The sequence below is a fragment of the Morone saxatilis genome, unplaced genomic scaffold, assembly GCF_004916995.1.
Source record: "Morone saxatilis isolate NCDOM2014 unplaced genomic scaffold, NCSU_SB_2.0 Contig1, whole genome shotgun sequence".
Classification (NCBI taxonomy): domain Eukaryota; kingdom Metazoa; phylum Chordata; class Actinopteri; family Moronidae; genus Morone; species Morone saxatilis.
In genome coordinates this window covers 6,119,205-6,136,327 of record NW_023339651.1, presented here as the reverse complement: position 1 = coordinate 6,136,327, position 17,123 = coordinate 6,119,205, and the positions used below count along the sequence as shown (strand labels likewise).

The following is a 17,123-nucleotide window of genomic DNA, read 5'->3' as shown; positions in this document are numbered from 1 at the left end:
GATACACAATGTTTCTTTCACAATATTTTGGAAACTGAGACATATGTACTTTTATATTATTAACATTTTGTCATTATGCTTTTTAAAATTGCCTCTAGTGATTTAATTTGGATTATGTTATAGTTTGATGAATAAAATGATGATAAATAATGTAGTTAACACCAAAGGACCAAAATTAACTTTTAATGGTAAATGCTGCTTATTTTTCTACCAGTTAAACTCAAACTCTCATGATTATACAGGATATAAGTAGAATTAATATGATCCAAAAGGAGGTGAGTGATTTTAAATACATTTAAATTAAAATAAAGGCAAACAACAGTGACATTCAACATTTAATCACAAATGAATGAAATATTTCCCTATGACTTATCACCATGTAGCCAAGGCTTGCTTTTATTTTAAAATTAAAAACCGGAAGCGTCCCCTGAACGCAGCAGTGAGCTGTCTGTCTGTCTGTCTGTGTGTGTCAGTCTGTCCGGAGATGAGCGCACACCGGTGCCGGTTGCAGGCGTGCAGATAGCGGGGTGGGGAAAGGAGGAGGACCGACGCGTTTATTATTAAAACTGTGTCTGTGTCATGTTTTAAAAAGAGTCTGAGCGACCGTGAAGATGTTGACAGACATGATTGTGGAGGAAGAATTTGAGATCAAGGAGGAGGAACCGTGGTACGACAAGCAAGACCTTGAACATGGTACAATTTCCTTTTCAGTCTTTGTCTCTGAAGCCTTAAAGATAAAGGAGCATATTGATCCTTTATGTAACAGTCTAATAACTAAATATGGGTCATTACAGCTGCAGTAAAAGGGATGTAGAGGAGATTTAATGTGTGTGTTATAGTACAAACTCTCTATTAAACCCTGCAGGTGCACAGTGGGTTACATTTGTAGGAATTTCTATGTGATTTTCTGCACCTATAATGTGTATTATTATTATTTATGTCAGTGTGTTTTATTTATTCAGTCTGTGTATGAAGCACCTTGACAAGGCTGTAGGACAAAGGCAGGAGTCAGCAGGACATTCATATATGCGGCAAAGTGAAAAAACAAAAAGAGAAAAGGTCTGACTGAAATGAAGAAGTGGTTCTTTGACTTCCTTTCACCCCATTGCTCTGTATTGCATGCTTTTATACTGAAGCCCATGGGGGTTGTGTGTAATATTCCCCCTCTTATGCTTCATATTTTCACCCAGTTGTGTCATTTATGTGGGATTTATTTGGATGTCAGATGAAAAGGAGAGTAAATGATGAGTAAATGAACAGGAAATAACCAGCAGACCTTGAATGTTCAGTTCATGAAGGTGGATTAAACCCCTGTGGCACACATTTTTTTTTTAAAGTAGGTTACTGTACTCCCGCCAACAACAACAACATAACCTCAAAAGCTGCTTGTAAAGTCCCCCAAGTCCACCAGTGAGATTTAAACTATGAGCTTTGAAGCACTTCGCTCTCTCCTCTCTCCTGCAGACCTGCAGCTGGCAGCCGAGCTCGGGAAGAGTCTCCTGGAGAGAAACAGGGAGCTGGAGCAAGGCCTGCAGCAGATGTACTCCACCAACCAGGAACAACTGCAGGAAATCGAGGTAAAGACACTGTCAACTCCAGAAAGAAGTCACTGTTAGAACAGGATGTAGTGTGAATGAGAGGGTTGACCTGGGGAAAGTTTGCATTAAAAAGGCTTAAAAACTAGTTGGGAGAAGCTCTGAGTTCATTAAAAATGTGAGTCATCTTAAGTTCTTCAGCTTTGTGAGTGACTTTCAGAAGTTTTTATCCCTGATTGTGCTTCTCAGACAAGGTAGAAGGTGCTGTACCTTCTTGTGAGGACGACCTGCAGACACAACTCAGGGCTGTAAACTCCTCTGAGTTGTTTTATATTTACTGATAAGTTTCCCTAAAAAAAAAAGACACTGGAACTGATCACAAAAGATAACACAATAGAAGACATTTAGAAGTCTAAAACATTATTTATAGAGTTAAAAAGTTAATTGTTTTTAATAAATTAAAAATGTATATTTATCATAAACATATGAAGTCTCTCAATCAAGAAACTTGATATCTGTTGATTATTGAGTTGTTATAATGGAACATTTGATAATCATAATGTATTATTTGCCCTGTGTTTCCTCTCTCTCTGTCTTCCTGTGTACAGATTTAGAAAAAGTGCGTTCAGGATTTCCTGCCGACCTTTAAACACACGATTAGTTCGAGGTCTTAATTTTAAACTTGAGTTACAGGAAATTCAATATTTAGCTTTTTATGTTTTTGCCGGTTTTAGCTTTTAATTTCATTGAGTAAGGTCAGTCCTGGCACTAAAACCCTCTTCCCTGCATGTCGCTGCTGACACACAGAATTAATCTCTTAAGACTCTCTACTGGATACTTGTGACGTCACAGGTCTGATTCCAGCTCATGACCTGTGTTGCAATGAATTACCCCCTTTACTGTCACTCTTTACTTTGGCTGTTTACGTCCAGTGTACCTGTGCAGTTTTGACATTGAACTGTGGTACTAACAGTCTGTTGAAGTTTTTTTCAGCAGGTAGATTAGATGAGGAAAAGGTTCAATGTGTCCTGACTGCTGATAAGATAACCTGTTCTTGAAGAAGTTGTGATGGAGACATTTAGAGACGTTTAGGTGTTCCTGGGAAACGTTAGCACTTTTATTTGTTAATGTGGCTGTTTGTTTGCTGCAGGAAAAGCATGTATTTATTAGCTAAAACATCTAATATTAATAATAATAATAATAATAGAGGTTTGAGCACCATTTTAATCATTACAAACTATCGACTGCTGGTAGTTTGACCTACTTATTGATTTGTGTACATTGTCCACATATTTCCTGTTTTCTTGTACAAACATTTAATTTAGTCACTCAAAAAGGAGGTTTAAGATCTGATTTTCCTTTGTTGTGGTGATGCTGGACAACTTTTAAGTTATAGTCCATCATACACCGACTTTTAAAAGAAAACTCACATTTATTTATTGTTTTTATTAGTTTTTATGTGTATTTTTCATCTTTTGTGAAGCACATTGTGTTTGAATATATAAATACAGTTTTATTGTATTTTACAGTAGTGTGATGATAATTATGGGTGTAAGAAATATCAATACCCTTGAGTATTATAATATTATGTTTTGTGATATTGTATTGATTCTCAAAAACAATATTGAGTTTTAATTGATGGTTTACATGCAAAGATTTTGTGGGGCTTCAATGTTGGATGTTACAGGGACAGCGATAAATACAAATGTAGATGTGTTTTTTAACTTTCCTAAAATTAGAGATCAAAATATATCGCATTGCATACAGTATTGCAGTTTATCGCAGTATAATGAATTGTAAACCCCTGAATGTTTCAGGCTTTTAAAATAACTTCACCATTATGTAATTTCTCTCTGACTCGACCAGTCAGTGGAGCAAAAGTTTGTATTATTTCTGGGGAAATATCGTCATCTATTACAGTATTATGTCACAGCTAAACAGTCGTTCTTCAACTTTACTCCAGTATAGTTTAACAAAAGTAGGTTTCAAGATTAGTTCCTATCCTAATGTTATGTAACTTGAGAATAGTAACATCAGACTGTTTTTCAAGTGGCAGCCAGGAGTGAAAATTAGTCATCCTGAACATTTGTTGTGTTCTGGTTTATGAATGATTAAGACAGTTGGAGAACAATTATATAGGATGAAGGCTGTACAGGATGAAGCCACTGTTTTTCCCAAATGATATACAGATTTAGGCAGTGCATAAAGCATAACTCCCCCAGAACCCCCCCAGGTTTGGGCTAAGCTCCACCCTTGATAATAATAATAGACTGGATGTTATTATTAGACATCGCAGCAGATGATGTACAGAAATCTCTCTGTCTCCCCTCCAGTACCTGACGAAGCAGGTGGATCTCCTCAGGCAGGTCAACGACCAGCATGCCAAAGTGTACGAGCAGCTGGACGTGTCGGCCCGAGAGCTGGAGCAGAGCAACCACAAACTGGTGCTGGACAACAGGACGGCCCAGCAGAAGATCCAGGGGTAAGAGACGAGGATAATCTGTTCCAGGATCTTCAAAAAAGAGTCGTCTTTTGGAGTAAAGTGTCCCTCAACGGAGCTCTGTTTTCTCTGTTCAGGCTGACAGAAACGGTGGAGCAGCTGCAGACGCAGGTGGAGGAGCTGCAACATCAGGTGGAGGAGCTGAAGCTGAGTCCTTGCCAGCCTCCACACAGAGAGAAGTGGCCTCCTCGCGGCACTCAGAGCGTGTCCTGTCTGAAAGAGCTGCAAAACGCACTCAGGTGAGGATGCTCGAATGCTGTGTAGTGTATCATTAGCGCTATAAAGGTTATTATCACAACTTTAAATTAATACTATTATCATTTATCAAGCAAAAATGCCAAATATTTGCTGGTTTTAGTCTTCAAATGTGAGGATTTGCTGCTTTTCTCTGTTTTATATCATAAATTTAATATTTTGGGTTTTTTGGACTGTTGGTTGGACAAAACAAGCAATTTATCTTCAATGTTTGAAGGCTTTTCTGCTTATTAATGGTCTTACACCCACAGTTAACAGCCTAATCAGCTTAACCAGTAATGTTTAATACGTCCTGGTGAAATGATTCAGCTCTTTTTAATGTATTTTGATCGGGGAGGAGGAGTCAGAAGAAACATTTAAAGAAAAAAATGTTAATTGCATTGTCACTGATCCAGAAGCTGTTTGTAAGCTTCAAGAAGGGAAGCAGCAAATCCTCCCACTGAGCCCTCCTGGCTTTAGCTCACCCCCTATGTGTGCTAATCCTACTCGCTGGCGGTCGGCCATGTCTACCTCACAGCACTCTTACTCTGAATGTTTCATCCTGTGGTCACTTCCTCTCTGAACCTCTTCCAGGTTCATTCACTGTTTAGTCTCTCGGTGTGCAATCCTGTTAGGACTCGTCCATCAAAACATCCAGGTCAGATGGATGGAAATGTCACTGATAAACCCGGCAGAGAAGACAGGTCTGAGCTCAGTGTGCAGTTTGGTGTGTGAGGTTGGAAGGAAAGAGGTCAAAGTCTGAGCTCGAGGGCACGAACAATCTCGATATCTCTCTGAAGCTGTGATTGATTCTTCAGCCAATTTCTAATCTACTCGGTTATACTGATAAGTTCTTGATTCCTTGCTTAGTGAGCTTTTCTTGGCCTGTCTGCAGTTTCTTTTTATCACACGTCACCTGTTCTTCTGTTCCTTTTTTTATTCTGTTATCAGCTGTGCAGCAGAAACTAAAAGCTGCTGAGAGGCTGAGATCGGGCCTGAGATTTGTGACGTGCTGACAAAAAGATTCACTAAGATCCCAAAAAAATGCATTTAATAACTTTTTATTAAAGAAACACTTAACCTAAAATGACGTGCATAAACTCATAATTAAAGTAATCACAGCGGCGACCACACATTATATTAATATATATATATATATACATATATATATATCAGGAACACCAACTAAAGTAATTAATTCATGTCTCCCACAAGCTGTGTATTGATTGATTCTAGCGAAAAAACTTCTGTATAGCGTGGAGCTGTAATTAGTAGCCCAGGCTTTTATTTTGTTAAATCACTGAACTCAACCTGCCTTTATTTGGTTCAGGTGTCTGTATGGAACTGACCTTTAATTCCTATTGCACCAGACTCTTTATTTAACCGATCTAATGATGTGAAGTATGTCCATATTGTCAAAAGGGCACTTTATGAATTCATTTTTAATGTACTGTATCACTTCTTTGTATGCACTTTTTAGTTTAGTTTAGTAAATGTTTACAGACTAATAAAATGTGTTATAGAGGCTGTTTTATAAGGTAGAAGTATAAGGTAGAAGAAAAGAAAAAAATCAAATCAACTATAATTCTTTATTTAATTAATTTAAATCCAAGGATTCAAGGATATTTTATTGTCATTCACAAAAAGGTTGTAGAATTAAATTTAGATATAATTCCCTTTATGCTACCTTATTAGTGAGTAATAAACAATAAAATTTAGTTTAGTATAAATATATTCTATCTACTTAAATATATTCTATCTACTTAAATGCTCCATTATGCATCTACAGAGTTTGAACCTGGCTCGTGACCTTTGGTACATCTCTTCATCATCTCTCTGCGCTGTGCATTTCCTGTCACCTTTCACTTTGTTTTGGTTTATTATGATGCAGATAAACTGTAAACTGCTTGTGAAAGAACGCAGAAATTATCAGCTGCTGTATGATAAAGGTTGTAGAGAAACAGATTCTGAACATATCACATGGTCTTTATCAGCAAAGGAAGTTTTCCCAGTTCTCACAGACCTTTAGTTGTTCAAACTTCTACCTTTAGGACGTTTTGTCCTTGGCTTGCTTGTGTTTAGTGCTAATTAGCAAACGTTAGCATGCTAAACCACTTAACTGAGATAGTGAACATGTACAGCCGCACAGAGGCGTGGGCAGAAAGATTTAGTTACAGTTTGGACAGAGCCAGGCTAGCTGTTTCCCCCTGCTTTCAGTCTTTATGCTAAGCTAAGCTAACCATCTCTTGGTTGTAACTTCATGTTTACTGTACAGACATGAGAGATTTCAGTCTTCTCATCAAAGTCTCAGCAAGAAAGTGAATACTATTCCTTCAATAGATCGGCATTAGATTCTATCAACATTCATCCTATTGATAAAGTCAATTAAGGCCACAGAAAGTATGTAAATGTATTTTATGTATGAAATATATATATATATTTCTAACTGTCTGTGTGTGTCTCTGCAGGTATGACTATGACCCCCATGAACCCTCAGACGGCCTTCAGTCCTCCGACATGTCGTGGCACGAGGAGGAGCAGGCGTCGCTACGACAATCCCTCCGCGCCCTTCAGACTCAGTTTGCCAGCGAGCGCGCCCGGCGGGAGGAGTCGGAGCGAGAGGCCGAGCTGCTCGCCAGAGAAAATTCAACGCTGGAGCAGCAGCTGGCTGGGATGGAGGGGTGTCAGGTACGTGAGACGAATATCTCTCACCTGTGTCTGCGCAGCACTCGTACACAAACAACAACTTTTGAAAAACACCATTCAGTTTATGTTGATTCTGGCGGCCTCTGTGGACACAAACGGTAGTGTTTCTACCGCTTTGTTTCATTGATTTCAAGGGGAATCCGACCCATTGACAGGCATTAAGAATAACTACACAGAAATAGTCAATCTTCGTGTTTTGGTCATATAGAGGCCTCAGAATTAATTAATTTAATGCTGCATTCACATGGATTCAGGCAGACGGACAGCACCTTCCTCACTGCAAATAAATAAAAAGTTCTTACTGTTAACTTTTTGTCCGCTAAAATGAAATACAAGGGTATTTTAACATTGCTGTCATAAAGCATTACCGACTCTTTCAGAGTTCGGTTTGTATTTGTCCTCTCTGCCATCACCTCTTTTCTAAATCACTTTCTCTCTCTCTGCTTCAGGCCAGAGTATCAGAGCTGGAGCGTGAGGCGGAGGAGCTCCGTCAGCTCTGGAAATCAGAGTCCTCCACACGATCCACCAGGCCAGACGTCATCCACAGCCTGCTGCCCAACTCTATGTTCCTCAACCCGGAGGAGGAGAGTGACGCAGTGAAAAGCCCCTGGGTCCTGAAGCGCTGGGACAGTGAGCGGCTGTTGAAGGTGGCGCAGACGCACGACTCCCCTGACAAGATCTACGACCACGAGTGCTCCTGCGTGCGCCGGGCCGAGGTGGTGAAGTTCCGCGGGATCTCGCTGCTGAACGAGGTCGACGCCCAGTACAGTGCCTTGCAGGTGAAGTACGACGAGCTGCTGCGGCGCTGCCACCTGGGGCCGCCGGAGGAAGAGCAGGATGAGCAGAGCCACAAGTCAGTCCAGACTGCATCCCTCGCCACCGCTTGTCCTGCTCTGACAGACATCGAGGACTTTGAGGATGACTTCCACCAGCCGGAGTACAAGGAACTTTTTAGGGAAATTTTCACCCGCATTCAGAAAACCAAAGAGGACCTGATTAAAAACAGAGGGAGAGCCTCAGCTGGAGCAGAGCTGCCGATTTTGCATTAGTTGCTTCAAAAAAAAAAAGAAAAAGACCTGCTGCAAGATTAATTATTGTCTTCCAGTTTCAAAGCGACTCTTTGGAAAGACTTTTTACAGCAGCACTTGAAGCTAATTAACTCTACTGTATGTTATTTGCCCAGAAATGGAAGATCGCCACGCAAAGAAGGGTTCAGAGATACGAGTGATGCAGGAACAGGAAAGGCCAAACACCACCAGCTCATGTCTCAGATGTGGCTCACTTTGCACAGAAACACCAGTGCCTAACGCCGCCGGCTCCACTGTACAATCACTCTACCTCACTTTGCACAACCCTGCTCACAAACAGGCTCCTGGGGAAATCATTTCTGGGTCTTTTTTTTTTTTTTTTAAATAAGCTGTAACAGTAACACTTTATTTTACGGGTCCCAATAATTATATTCTTAGAATCTCCTAGAAAGAAATTGACAAGTTAATGTAAATTCATAGAAAGTTTGGCTGAACAAAAACAACCAATCAGAGCCCAGAAAGATACTTGATTGTTGAGTTTCATTCCCAGGTCGTCGAATACCGATGCTGGGAGTGAGCCTCAACAATCAACTACTGTCAGGATATAGTGAACGTTTCAGGAAATAGGACAAAAAGTGAATTTTTATAAAAGTTACCTACTGCAGCTTTTAAAACTCCAGTGTGTAACATAAAGGAGGATCTATTGGCAGAAATTAAGTCTCATATTTATTGGTATGTTTTCGTCCTCCATGGGGTCCGCCATGGGTGAACCGCTGTGTTTCTACAGTAGCCCAGAAGGGACAAACCAAACACTTGCTCTAGATAGGCCCTTTACACAGCCACCGTAATTTCTCCTACACACTTCACTTCTCATTCAAATACAGATGCGAGCAGTGTTCAGTGTTATGCTTGTAAACTCAACTAAACTCTCTATTTTCCCCGTAATTAGCCCCAAATTAAACAGCTCCTTCCTGGAAACTTTGAACATTATTAGGAGGATTTTGGATCCATAAAATAAAATGTTACTGCTGTTATCTGCTGTTTCTTTTGTTTACTGCGCTCCTGTGATCTAATGTGAACTTTTTAATTTATTATTTTCTTTATTTACAACTCTAGAAAAGAAAAAAAAGTAGCTTTCTTGGTGATTGTTCTGCCTGCGCCTATAAGAGCGAACAATAACCAGCGTTGTACCTGGTGCTACGTTGGTGAAGGAATTATACAGCCGGTGATTCAAGGTGCTAAAACATATTAGGATTTTTTTGTAATTGTAACCTTCATTTCTTCAAATATACTTGATTTAATGTACGATAGGTTAGATGACTGTGAGTGAATGTCATATTAAAGGGAAGTTCGCCGTTGCCCAAAAGACGAACTCTATGTACTCGATAATGTAACGGCCTCCTGATATATTCGCCCCGTGAAGCCATGTATGATTAGAAGCTTTTTTCAGCAGCAGTTCTGTTGCTTTTTTGCTGCCTGACGTCCACTTGTCCTTGTCGAGCTTAAAACTGTGCACATAGTTTGTAGATGTCTATAAAAATTACGTTGAAATGCACTTTAGAATTGCACAAGTGTTATCAATACCCATCTGACACTTTACATTACTGTCTTCTGTAGTTAATCAACGTGCGTGATGTGCTACCGGAGCTGAATAATCTGCAGTATGTATGTACGATCTGTGTTTTTACCTGTTTCATGATTGGACCTCATGGTTTATGTCATTGCTCTGAGCCATAAAACATGAAGCAAGCTGAGTCGGCAGGTTTGTGTCTTTTTAACTGAGTCAGCCTGTTGTAAAAAAAAATAAAATATGATTAAACCCTTTATTTATAGAGATTGTGTCACAGTTAAACTCGGACATCATAAATCACTTTTTTCTCATTTGATGTAATAAAACTGCTTTGATGTCAACCATCCAGACACGCTGCTGGATTTCAAACAAACTCAACAGCCTGAAAATAACACGGACCGAAGAAGAATCACCAACAGTTAAAATTAGAGATGTAACACAAATAAATTAACAAAATTATAGCATATAAAGAATTAAAATATGTTATGTAAGTTTGTGCAACCTGCAGTTTCTACACATTAAGCAGAAGTCTTCAGTCAGTGTGAGTATAAGTGATTTTTAGAGGTTTGTGCTGAAATAGTTTCCTTTCCTTTGGATTTTCAAGGGTCTAGATTTGATAATAAACTGATTATCACACAGATCTAATAAATGAAATGAAATAAACGAGAGTTAATGGTTGCAATGGTGAAATCATCTTATATGAAACATTAAAGTGCAAAAAGGTATTTATATTTGGTCCTGAGTATTAAAGATGTGGAGATATATTTATGTGGCAGCAGGGAGACATTAACGGGTGGCAGAAATAAATGCAGATTTAATGGCAAACAATTGCATATATCAATATTTGCATGGAAAAGCCCACAAATGCAGATATTTTAACACAAAAACACATTATTGCATTGAATAGAAATATCTAAAGGCAAATGGCATCAGAATCAACATATTGTTTTATTTCCAAATACATGTATTTTTTCATTGAACTTAAACCATCACTTGGTCTAAAATGTGGCCATAACAGATCTTTAAATCTTTAGAAATTATTAAACTTTATTTTTTTTAATTAATCTTAGTGAATGACGGCGGCCCCTTTAGATCTGCCCCTGCTTCCTAAAACAGACATAATCATCCAACCAAAAGAATTCATGAATAGTGAGAGCTTTTATTAGAGAATACCACCTTTATATCAACATTTAAGAAATAAAAAAATTAAACCAATCTTCAGTCTCATATAAATCATCAAGATGTGTCTCTTAACAGGACAATTAAATCTACCTAATGTTATTATAATACATAGGCAATATACATAGTGAATGTCCACTGCACATCATGAATATTACACTATGTTTAAAAAATGTCACCTCAGTTATCCAGGGAGGTTTCCATCTTTAAACACATCACCACTGATTGTGATAATAATGACAAAACACACCAGACAACTTAACATGAGTGTTTATTGAACAAATGAAAAAGAATACAGCTGTCGTTATTAGATGATGTACCACAAAAGATTTTGCCTGAAATGAAAATCACTTTATTCACATTTCCACTCTTTAAAATGGATTTAATGGATGTGAGCGAGAATCAAAGCATTACTGTTACTCTGTATACGAGTGGGTGGGAGTTTGTCCTGAACGCCTTCGTGAGGCAGAGGCACTTTAGATGGAGGCTCGACATAGCAGCACATGACGATACACCAGCGTATCCATAGCAACAACCCCAGACGAGGGTCCAAGGACTTGTGCCGGACCACGATCGGGTCCATACACACATCCAATTCCACTTTTGTTTGCACGACGGATTAAATCCCAACAGATTTATGATCAAAATGTGACAAAACTTTATTCAAAATTGCATCTTTATTGGCTTATCAGTCAAAATCAGCCTCTCTCATAAAGGAAAACCATTTGAAACTTTGTACATTCAACCAGAAACAAACCATTTAATCCACTTTCTTTTCCCTAATTTTATATTTCAGTACACATTCAAGTGAATACAGAAATGTGGGGAAAAGCCACATTGGATGTAAGCGTCTCCAGATCAATGATTGCCAAAAACATCTCAGTTGTACAACATAAGTGAAGTGATATTAAGGACTTTTTGCTTGTTTTTGCATCATTAGATGTTTTTTTTTTCCCCTTTTTGTTTAAGGTTTGCTGACTCATGAGTTTGGCAACGTTTGTTCAAGTACTTCCACACGTTTTAATTTAGAAACTTTATCATCCAACCTTAAAGCGCACCTTGTTGATGTGGGTACTGAAGGAGGAATAAATGCTCTTATTCAGTCGATGTTCCTAAACAAAGTCAGATCTGGATGAAATATAAATCATTGCTTCTTTAGAAGCCCTTAAACAATGTTTGCTTTGTTGGTGATATGATAAAGTAAAACATGTTTTCTCTGGCAGAACTTAGTTTATCAGGAGTAAAACGAAAGCACTTTGAGCCACAGTTGCTTTCAACAGTAAACACCATCCTGATCTGGTAAAAGTTAAATTCAAAACTAATCAAACATGAGGTGATAAATCCAAAAAAAATCTACTAATAAACCGTATATATAATATATATATTTTTATCTTGCTTTTTCTTCATTTGTTTATATTCATACTTTCGCCGTCAGACACTCCAGCTCTTAGTGAGAGTATGTGAGGAGTTTCCATCCTCCGCGCTGCATCAGAGAGCTCATGTTTATGTCAGAAATGCTTCAGCTGAAACGAGAAAAGCTTCGTGTTCTGAGCAGAGCAGACGGCTGACATCTGTGTTCTCCAATCGCCCTCCCTCAGAGCTGGGCGAGCTGTGATTGGCTTCTCATCTGTCTGTCTGCCCTCCCACTGGGACACCTGGGAGAGGATTTGATTGGCTGACAGTGACCGCAGGGGGCGGGATCTTAGTGTCAGGACTGTATCGTTCCCTTGAGGTACCACATCCCTGCGTGGCTGCTGCAGCACTCCTGGAAGAACAGACGACAGGTTAAATCAGACAGAAAAAAACTCCTTAAAAAAACAAATGTTCAGTCTTGTCGCCCATCTCACATTGAGCAGCCGGTCAATCTCCGCCTTGGAGACTTCTCCCAACTCCTGAGCCAGTTTGGCTTGTATCATGTTCCTCCTGACCCGGTAGTTCTTCGTGAACAGGTCATACAGCAGCCGGCGGTGCTGCGGGAGGAAAAACACATCAAAGAATTCATTTAAAGCAATGGTTTGACATTCTGGAAAATACATGTATTTGCTTTCTCGTAGAGAGTTAGATGAGAAGACAGAGACATCCGGCATAAAGTTAGCTTAGTGGAGCACAAAGACTGGAAACAGCTAGGAAGAGAGCCATCTTTAACCGTGTGAGCCAGCTGGACTCACAAGATCATGTGAGAATCCATCTCGCCAGGCTGAAATCTACAGTGGTACCGGACCCATCAGCATCCTTTAAGGACGTAAAGGCAGCTACGGGGGTGGGCGCTAGGTGTGATGTCTGTAGATGCTTCTGGTCTCTGGTATATCTGACCTGGAGATTATTTCTTCACTGAACAAAAGAGCAAAGAGCGGCACTGAAGGCTTTTCTTGATGGAAAAGATGTTTTTGCTCTTCTACCAACTGGCTACTCTAAGTTTGACGATGTTATATGGTTTGTTTTGTGGTTTGGGATATACAGAAGGTTCATCCAATCACCTGCAGGAGTATTTTTTGATGGTGCCTGCCCTATTCCAAACAGCTTCCCACGACTGCTTTCCAAACAATCTAACAAACCATCTGGTAAATCAGGTTAAGCTATCCTGGTTCTGTCCAAAGATAACAAATGACAACACCCCTAAAGCTCACTAATTAACTGCTATGTTGTGTTGGTTTACCTCAAACTGTTTGTTTCTCCTGGAAATCACCATGTTTAGCCAAAAAAAGTAGTCAAAACCACAGTTTTACAGGGATTAAACAAAGTTTTAAAGTGCTGACAGGTCAAACTTTTTGCCTTTGGACAGAACCAGACTAGTTGTTTAACCTGGTTTCCAGTCTTTACGCTAAGCTAATGTAACTGTTGGCTGTAGCTTCATATTTAGCATACAGATGTCATCCAGCTCCCTGCAAGAAAACAAATACGAACATTTCCGAAGATGTTGTACTCCACCTTTAGGGAAACAAATAAGACCACACAGTTGCACATTCAGTCTAAATTCATCTTTAAGTCTGGGAATTTAACGAAAAGGAAGTCTAGTGCAGATATTTGCAGCTAAAATACCACAAAGCATCAACTGTCATTTCCTCTCATTCTAGATTAAAGAAAGAAGACAGAAACAAGAGAGACAAACACTCCTGGCATGCAGCTTTCTCACTTCGACTTCGGTTGTGGCTACAAAACTGAACCGTGTCCTACTTTGACTGCTACAAGCAACCCACACCGAAACACGCTGCCTGTCGTTTCTGATATTCGTGGGAAATTCAGTGTTCAGTGCTGAAGGCTTCGACTTGTGGTTTGTGGTGAGTCTCAGCTGCAAAAGTCTGCATGTAGAGTGAGATAATAAGGAGGTTGTGAAACTACTATAAAGCTGCTCATAAAGTGGTAGTTTGTTTACCTTGTCAAATTCCTCTCCGGTCTCCCACAGACCGAACACCTTCTGTTCATCGGCAGCTGCTGTGGTCTGAGCAGGGAACTAAAGTCAGAGGGAAACAGCAATGTTAGAAACACTTTGGACCAGGAGGTTACCAGTTCAAAGCCCTAAACCTGCAGCTAGTCTGAGCAGAGTACGCTAAACCATGCTCTTTCCTCTCTCAGCGTGCACCACAGAGCAAAACACAGACTGTCAGCAAGTATGAGATTGTGTTTGGACAGTCAGAAGGGTTTATAACAGACATAGTTAATCAAAACCTTGACTCAACAGTGAAAGTGCCATTTCCTGCAACAGTTAAAAAATACGTCAACGTCAAATTGTTTTCCTCTCCTCTCAGACACTTAATTTGATCTCTTGACCAAACGCCAAGGCAAAAACAGGCAGAGGCCGAGCGCTGCTGCGACCAGAAGGACCAACCCTGAGCGCTCCACATGAGGATTACCCTCCAGACAAACCCCCCCCGGCTCAAAACTGATCTCTGAACCGACATTCACACAATGTTTACGGTGACATAGAAGGACAGTCTCCTGATTCCAGATCTGCTTGCGTTTGTAAACAACAAAGTGGCTTACTCCCTTTAGCAGTAATGAGCTTTACTTTGAGGCTAATAATCTGTTGCATAACAAAGATGGCGTCTGGCCATACCCTGAAATCCTCCAACGTCAAGGATACAGATGGGATAAGACCTAAGCCAGGACAGGGCTGGTCCTGGCAGGAGATCTGGCTGCTTAATGAAACAGGAGCATGCGGCACAGACCCTGCCACTCCCTGCCCTGTGAGCAAACACCACACCAAGTAAAACACAGCTAAAAAAGCAACGCTCGAACAGACTACATCCACCTACATTAAGTCTATAAACAGCAACCTCAAACACTGAGGACAGACAAACACACTACAAACACATCGAGGTGTCAGGTGGCTGCTGGAACTTAAGTGGAACCTGAGAACAAGGTTTGCATTGCTTCAGTGCACCGGTTGCTTTACACGCAACAAAAGCGCTCGCAAGCGAAATGACCGTTAATGTCGTTATTCTGCTCGAGAAAACTGATAGCTGCATTCAAGCTGCCAGAGAGGAAACCCCCTTGTTCAGCACCTGAAGGCAGTTTTAACTGGACAGGGAGCCCAGAGGAGCTGCAGCTCTTAGTCAAAGACAAACAGGATTGTAATCTCAGCGCAGAGAGCCACTCAGTTCTGCATGTTCCTTAGGTGTGGCCCTTTAGTCCAAGAGCATGTGAATGATGTGTGTTTACAGCTTTCTTATTTATTTAATTAATTGCAACTACTGCATTGGATGGAACAGGCTGCAGACTCAGAAATCTCTACTTCATAAGGGTTGCAACTAACGGTTATTTTAATTATCGATTAATCTATAATTTCTTAAACTAAATTGTGTGTAAAATGTGTAAAAAATTTCCCACAGCTCAAGGTGATATCTTCAAATATCTTGCTTTGTCCAGCCAATAGTTAAATACCCCAATTTACTGATTTATGACAAAAGGGCAGTAAATCCTAACATTAGAAAAGCTCAACTAACCATCAAACGAACTGCAAAATGATTTTCTGTCATTCAACAAATCCATTAATGGTCTCGGCTCTAACTGTGACAGAAAGTGTATCCATATTATCCACACCATACAGGCACTGTAGCCTCTGCAGCAGTCTGCTAACTAGGGCTGCAACTTAACTTAGTATTTTTCTATATCAATCTACAAATTGTTCTATCCATAAACTGTCCGTAATTTGTGACATGCCTATCAAATTTCCTGGAGTTCACAGTGATGTTTTAACTGACCAAATATCCAAAATCCCCAAATAGTTAGTTTACTATGATAGAAAAGTAAGAAAAAATATTAAAACATCTGAAAGACTGTAATGTGATTTGTAATTATTTTTGCTCAAAAAATCGTGATGGAAAAACCGTTGTTCCTGCCTCAAAGTGCTTACTACTGTGCAGTGTTTTGATGTCTGATAATCCTTTTCCTCATCTTCTAACAGAAACCCTTTGCACCATTGCAGCCCCTGTAGCACTCTGCCACACTGTAGACGGCCTTACAGTGACAAGTGGAAAATAGAAGCTTCCCTTGTGAAAAGATTTTTGAGCTTCACATCCAAAACCTGGTAAATCCTTGAGTTGGTATCCTCCCTGAATACTCACAGGCACCATTATCTGTTTGCAGTGGCTGAGCAGTATGGCCTCCTGCAGCATGTGGTCCGAGATGGAGTGGAAGACGCTCCGTCCCACCGGCATGGAAGCCAGATGGAGGTTTAACAGCCTCTTAAACTCATTCAGCGTCACTACAAAATGCTTCCTGAAAGTCTTTATCACAAAGTCCTGCAGCTCCGGGGACGACGTGTTGGCGGGACTCCCTCCGTTACCGTTAGTGTGGTCAAAGCCGGGGGAGGTGGCACTGGGGTAACCATTGACTGAACCGTTGGGGATGGCGGAGGAGGAGGGCGAAGAGGTGTCCATAGGTTCGTCTTCCCGATCGCTGACGGGTTCCTGTTTGACGTGGACGCTGCTTCCTGCCCGTTTGGTGTCGAGGTCCTTCTGTAGCGACGACTGGTTTTCTCGCGCACGCTCCTGAGCCACCTTCAGACGCTGCTCCCCGCTAACATGGACAGGCTCTGGAAATCACCGCACACACAGACACACTCACATTAGCTCAGGTAAGATAATTCCTTCTGAATATTTAATTTGCAATGTATCAACAGGTGGTACACACCAGGCTGAGGGGAATTCTTTGGCATGAAGTCTTCTTTAGAGAAGTTAAAGACTTTTTCCAACCTTAAAGGAGAGACAAGACAAGAATACCCTGGTGAGATGGTGCAGAGTCTTCAGTTAAAAAAAACATTGTCCTACTTCTCTGTAGAGGTGCAACGGATCACAAAACTGTCGGTTAGCATCGTATTACTGTTGACCCACAGATCTGCAAAAGATATTCTAATTCTATCCTTATTTTAG

The 17,123-nt window shown here is 40.3% G+C and overlaps 2 protein-coding genes across 2 annotated transcripts in view; one reads left to right on the top strand and one right to left on the bottom strand.

The window, feature by feature from the left end:
• Nucleotides 1–495: 495 nt before the first annotated feature.
• Nucleotides 496–9,817, top strand: LOC118326278 (cerebellar degeneration-related protein 2-like). The gene is made up of 6 exons (XM_035659252.1): nucleotides 496–693; nucleotides 1,465–1,577; nucleotides 3,869–4,017; nucleotides 4,113–4,274; nucleotides 6,738–6,957; nucleotides 7,425–9,817. Exons 1-6 carry the CDS (start codon nucleotides 612–614, stop codon nucleotides 8,022–8,024), a joined length of 1,326 nt encoding a protein of 441 aa, XP_035515145.1. The 5' UTR covers nucleotides 496–611; the 3' UTR covers nucleotides 8,025–9,817.
• Nucleotides 9,818–11,005: 1,188 nt separating this feature from the next.
• Nucleotides 11,006–17,123, bottom strand: part of polr3e (polymerase (RNA) III (DNA directed) polypeptide E) — a gene marked incomplete in the record, with an annotated part of 14,274 nt that continues 8,156 nt past the window's right edge. Inside the window, 5 exon segments of the mRNA XM_035663624.1 lie at nucleotides 11,006–12,517; nucleotides 12,600–12,722; nucleotides 14,126–14,203; nucleotides 16,317–16,786; nucleotides 16,885–16,946. Coding sequence (XP_035519517.1) covers nucleotides 12,461–12,517; nucleotides 12,600–12,722; nucleotides 14,126–14,203; nucleotides 16,317–16,786; nucleotides 16,885–16,946 — 790 coding nt within the window.

Bases quoted from the DNA above. Each gene is read 5' to 3' on its own strand.
- LOC118326278 (XM_035659252.1), top strand. From the start codon at position 612: ATGTTGACAGACATGATTGTGGAGGAAGAATTTGAGATCAAGGAGGAG. The intron at 1,578-3,868 runs GTAAAGACACTG...TCTCCCCTCCAG, and splicing joins AACAACTGCAGGAAATCGAG to TACCTGACGAAGCAGGTGGA. The intron at 4,275-6,737 runs GTGAGGATGCTC...GTGTCTCTGCAG, and splicing joins GAGCTGCAAAACGCACTCAG to GTATGACTATGACCCCCATG.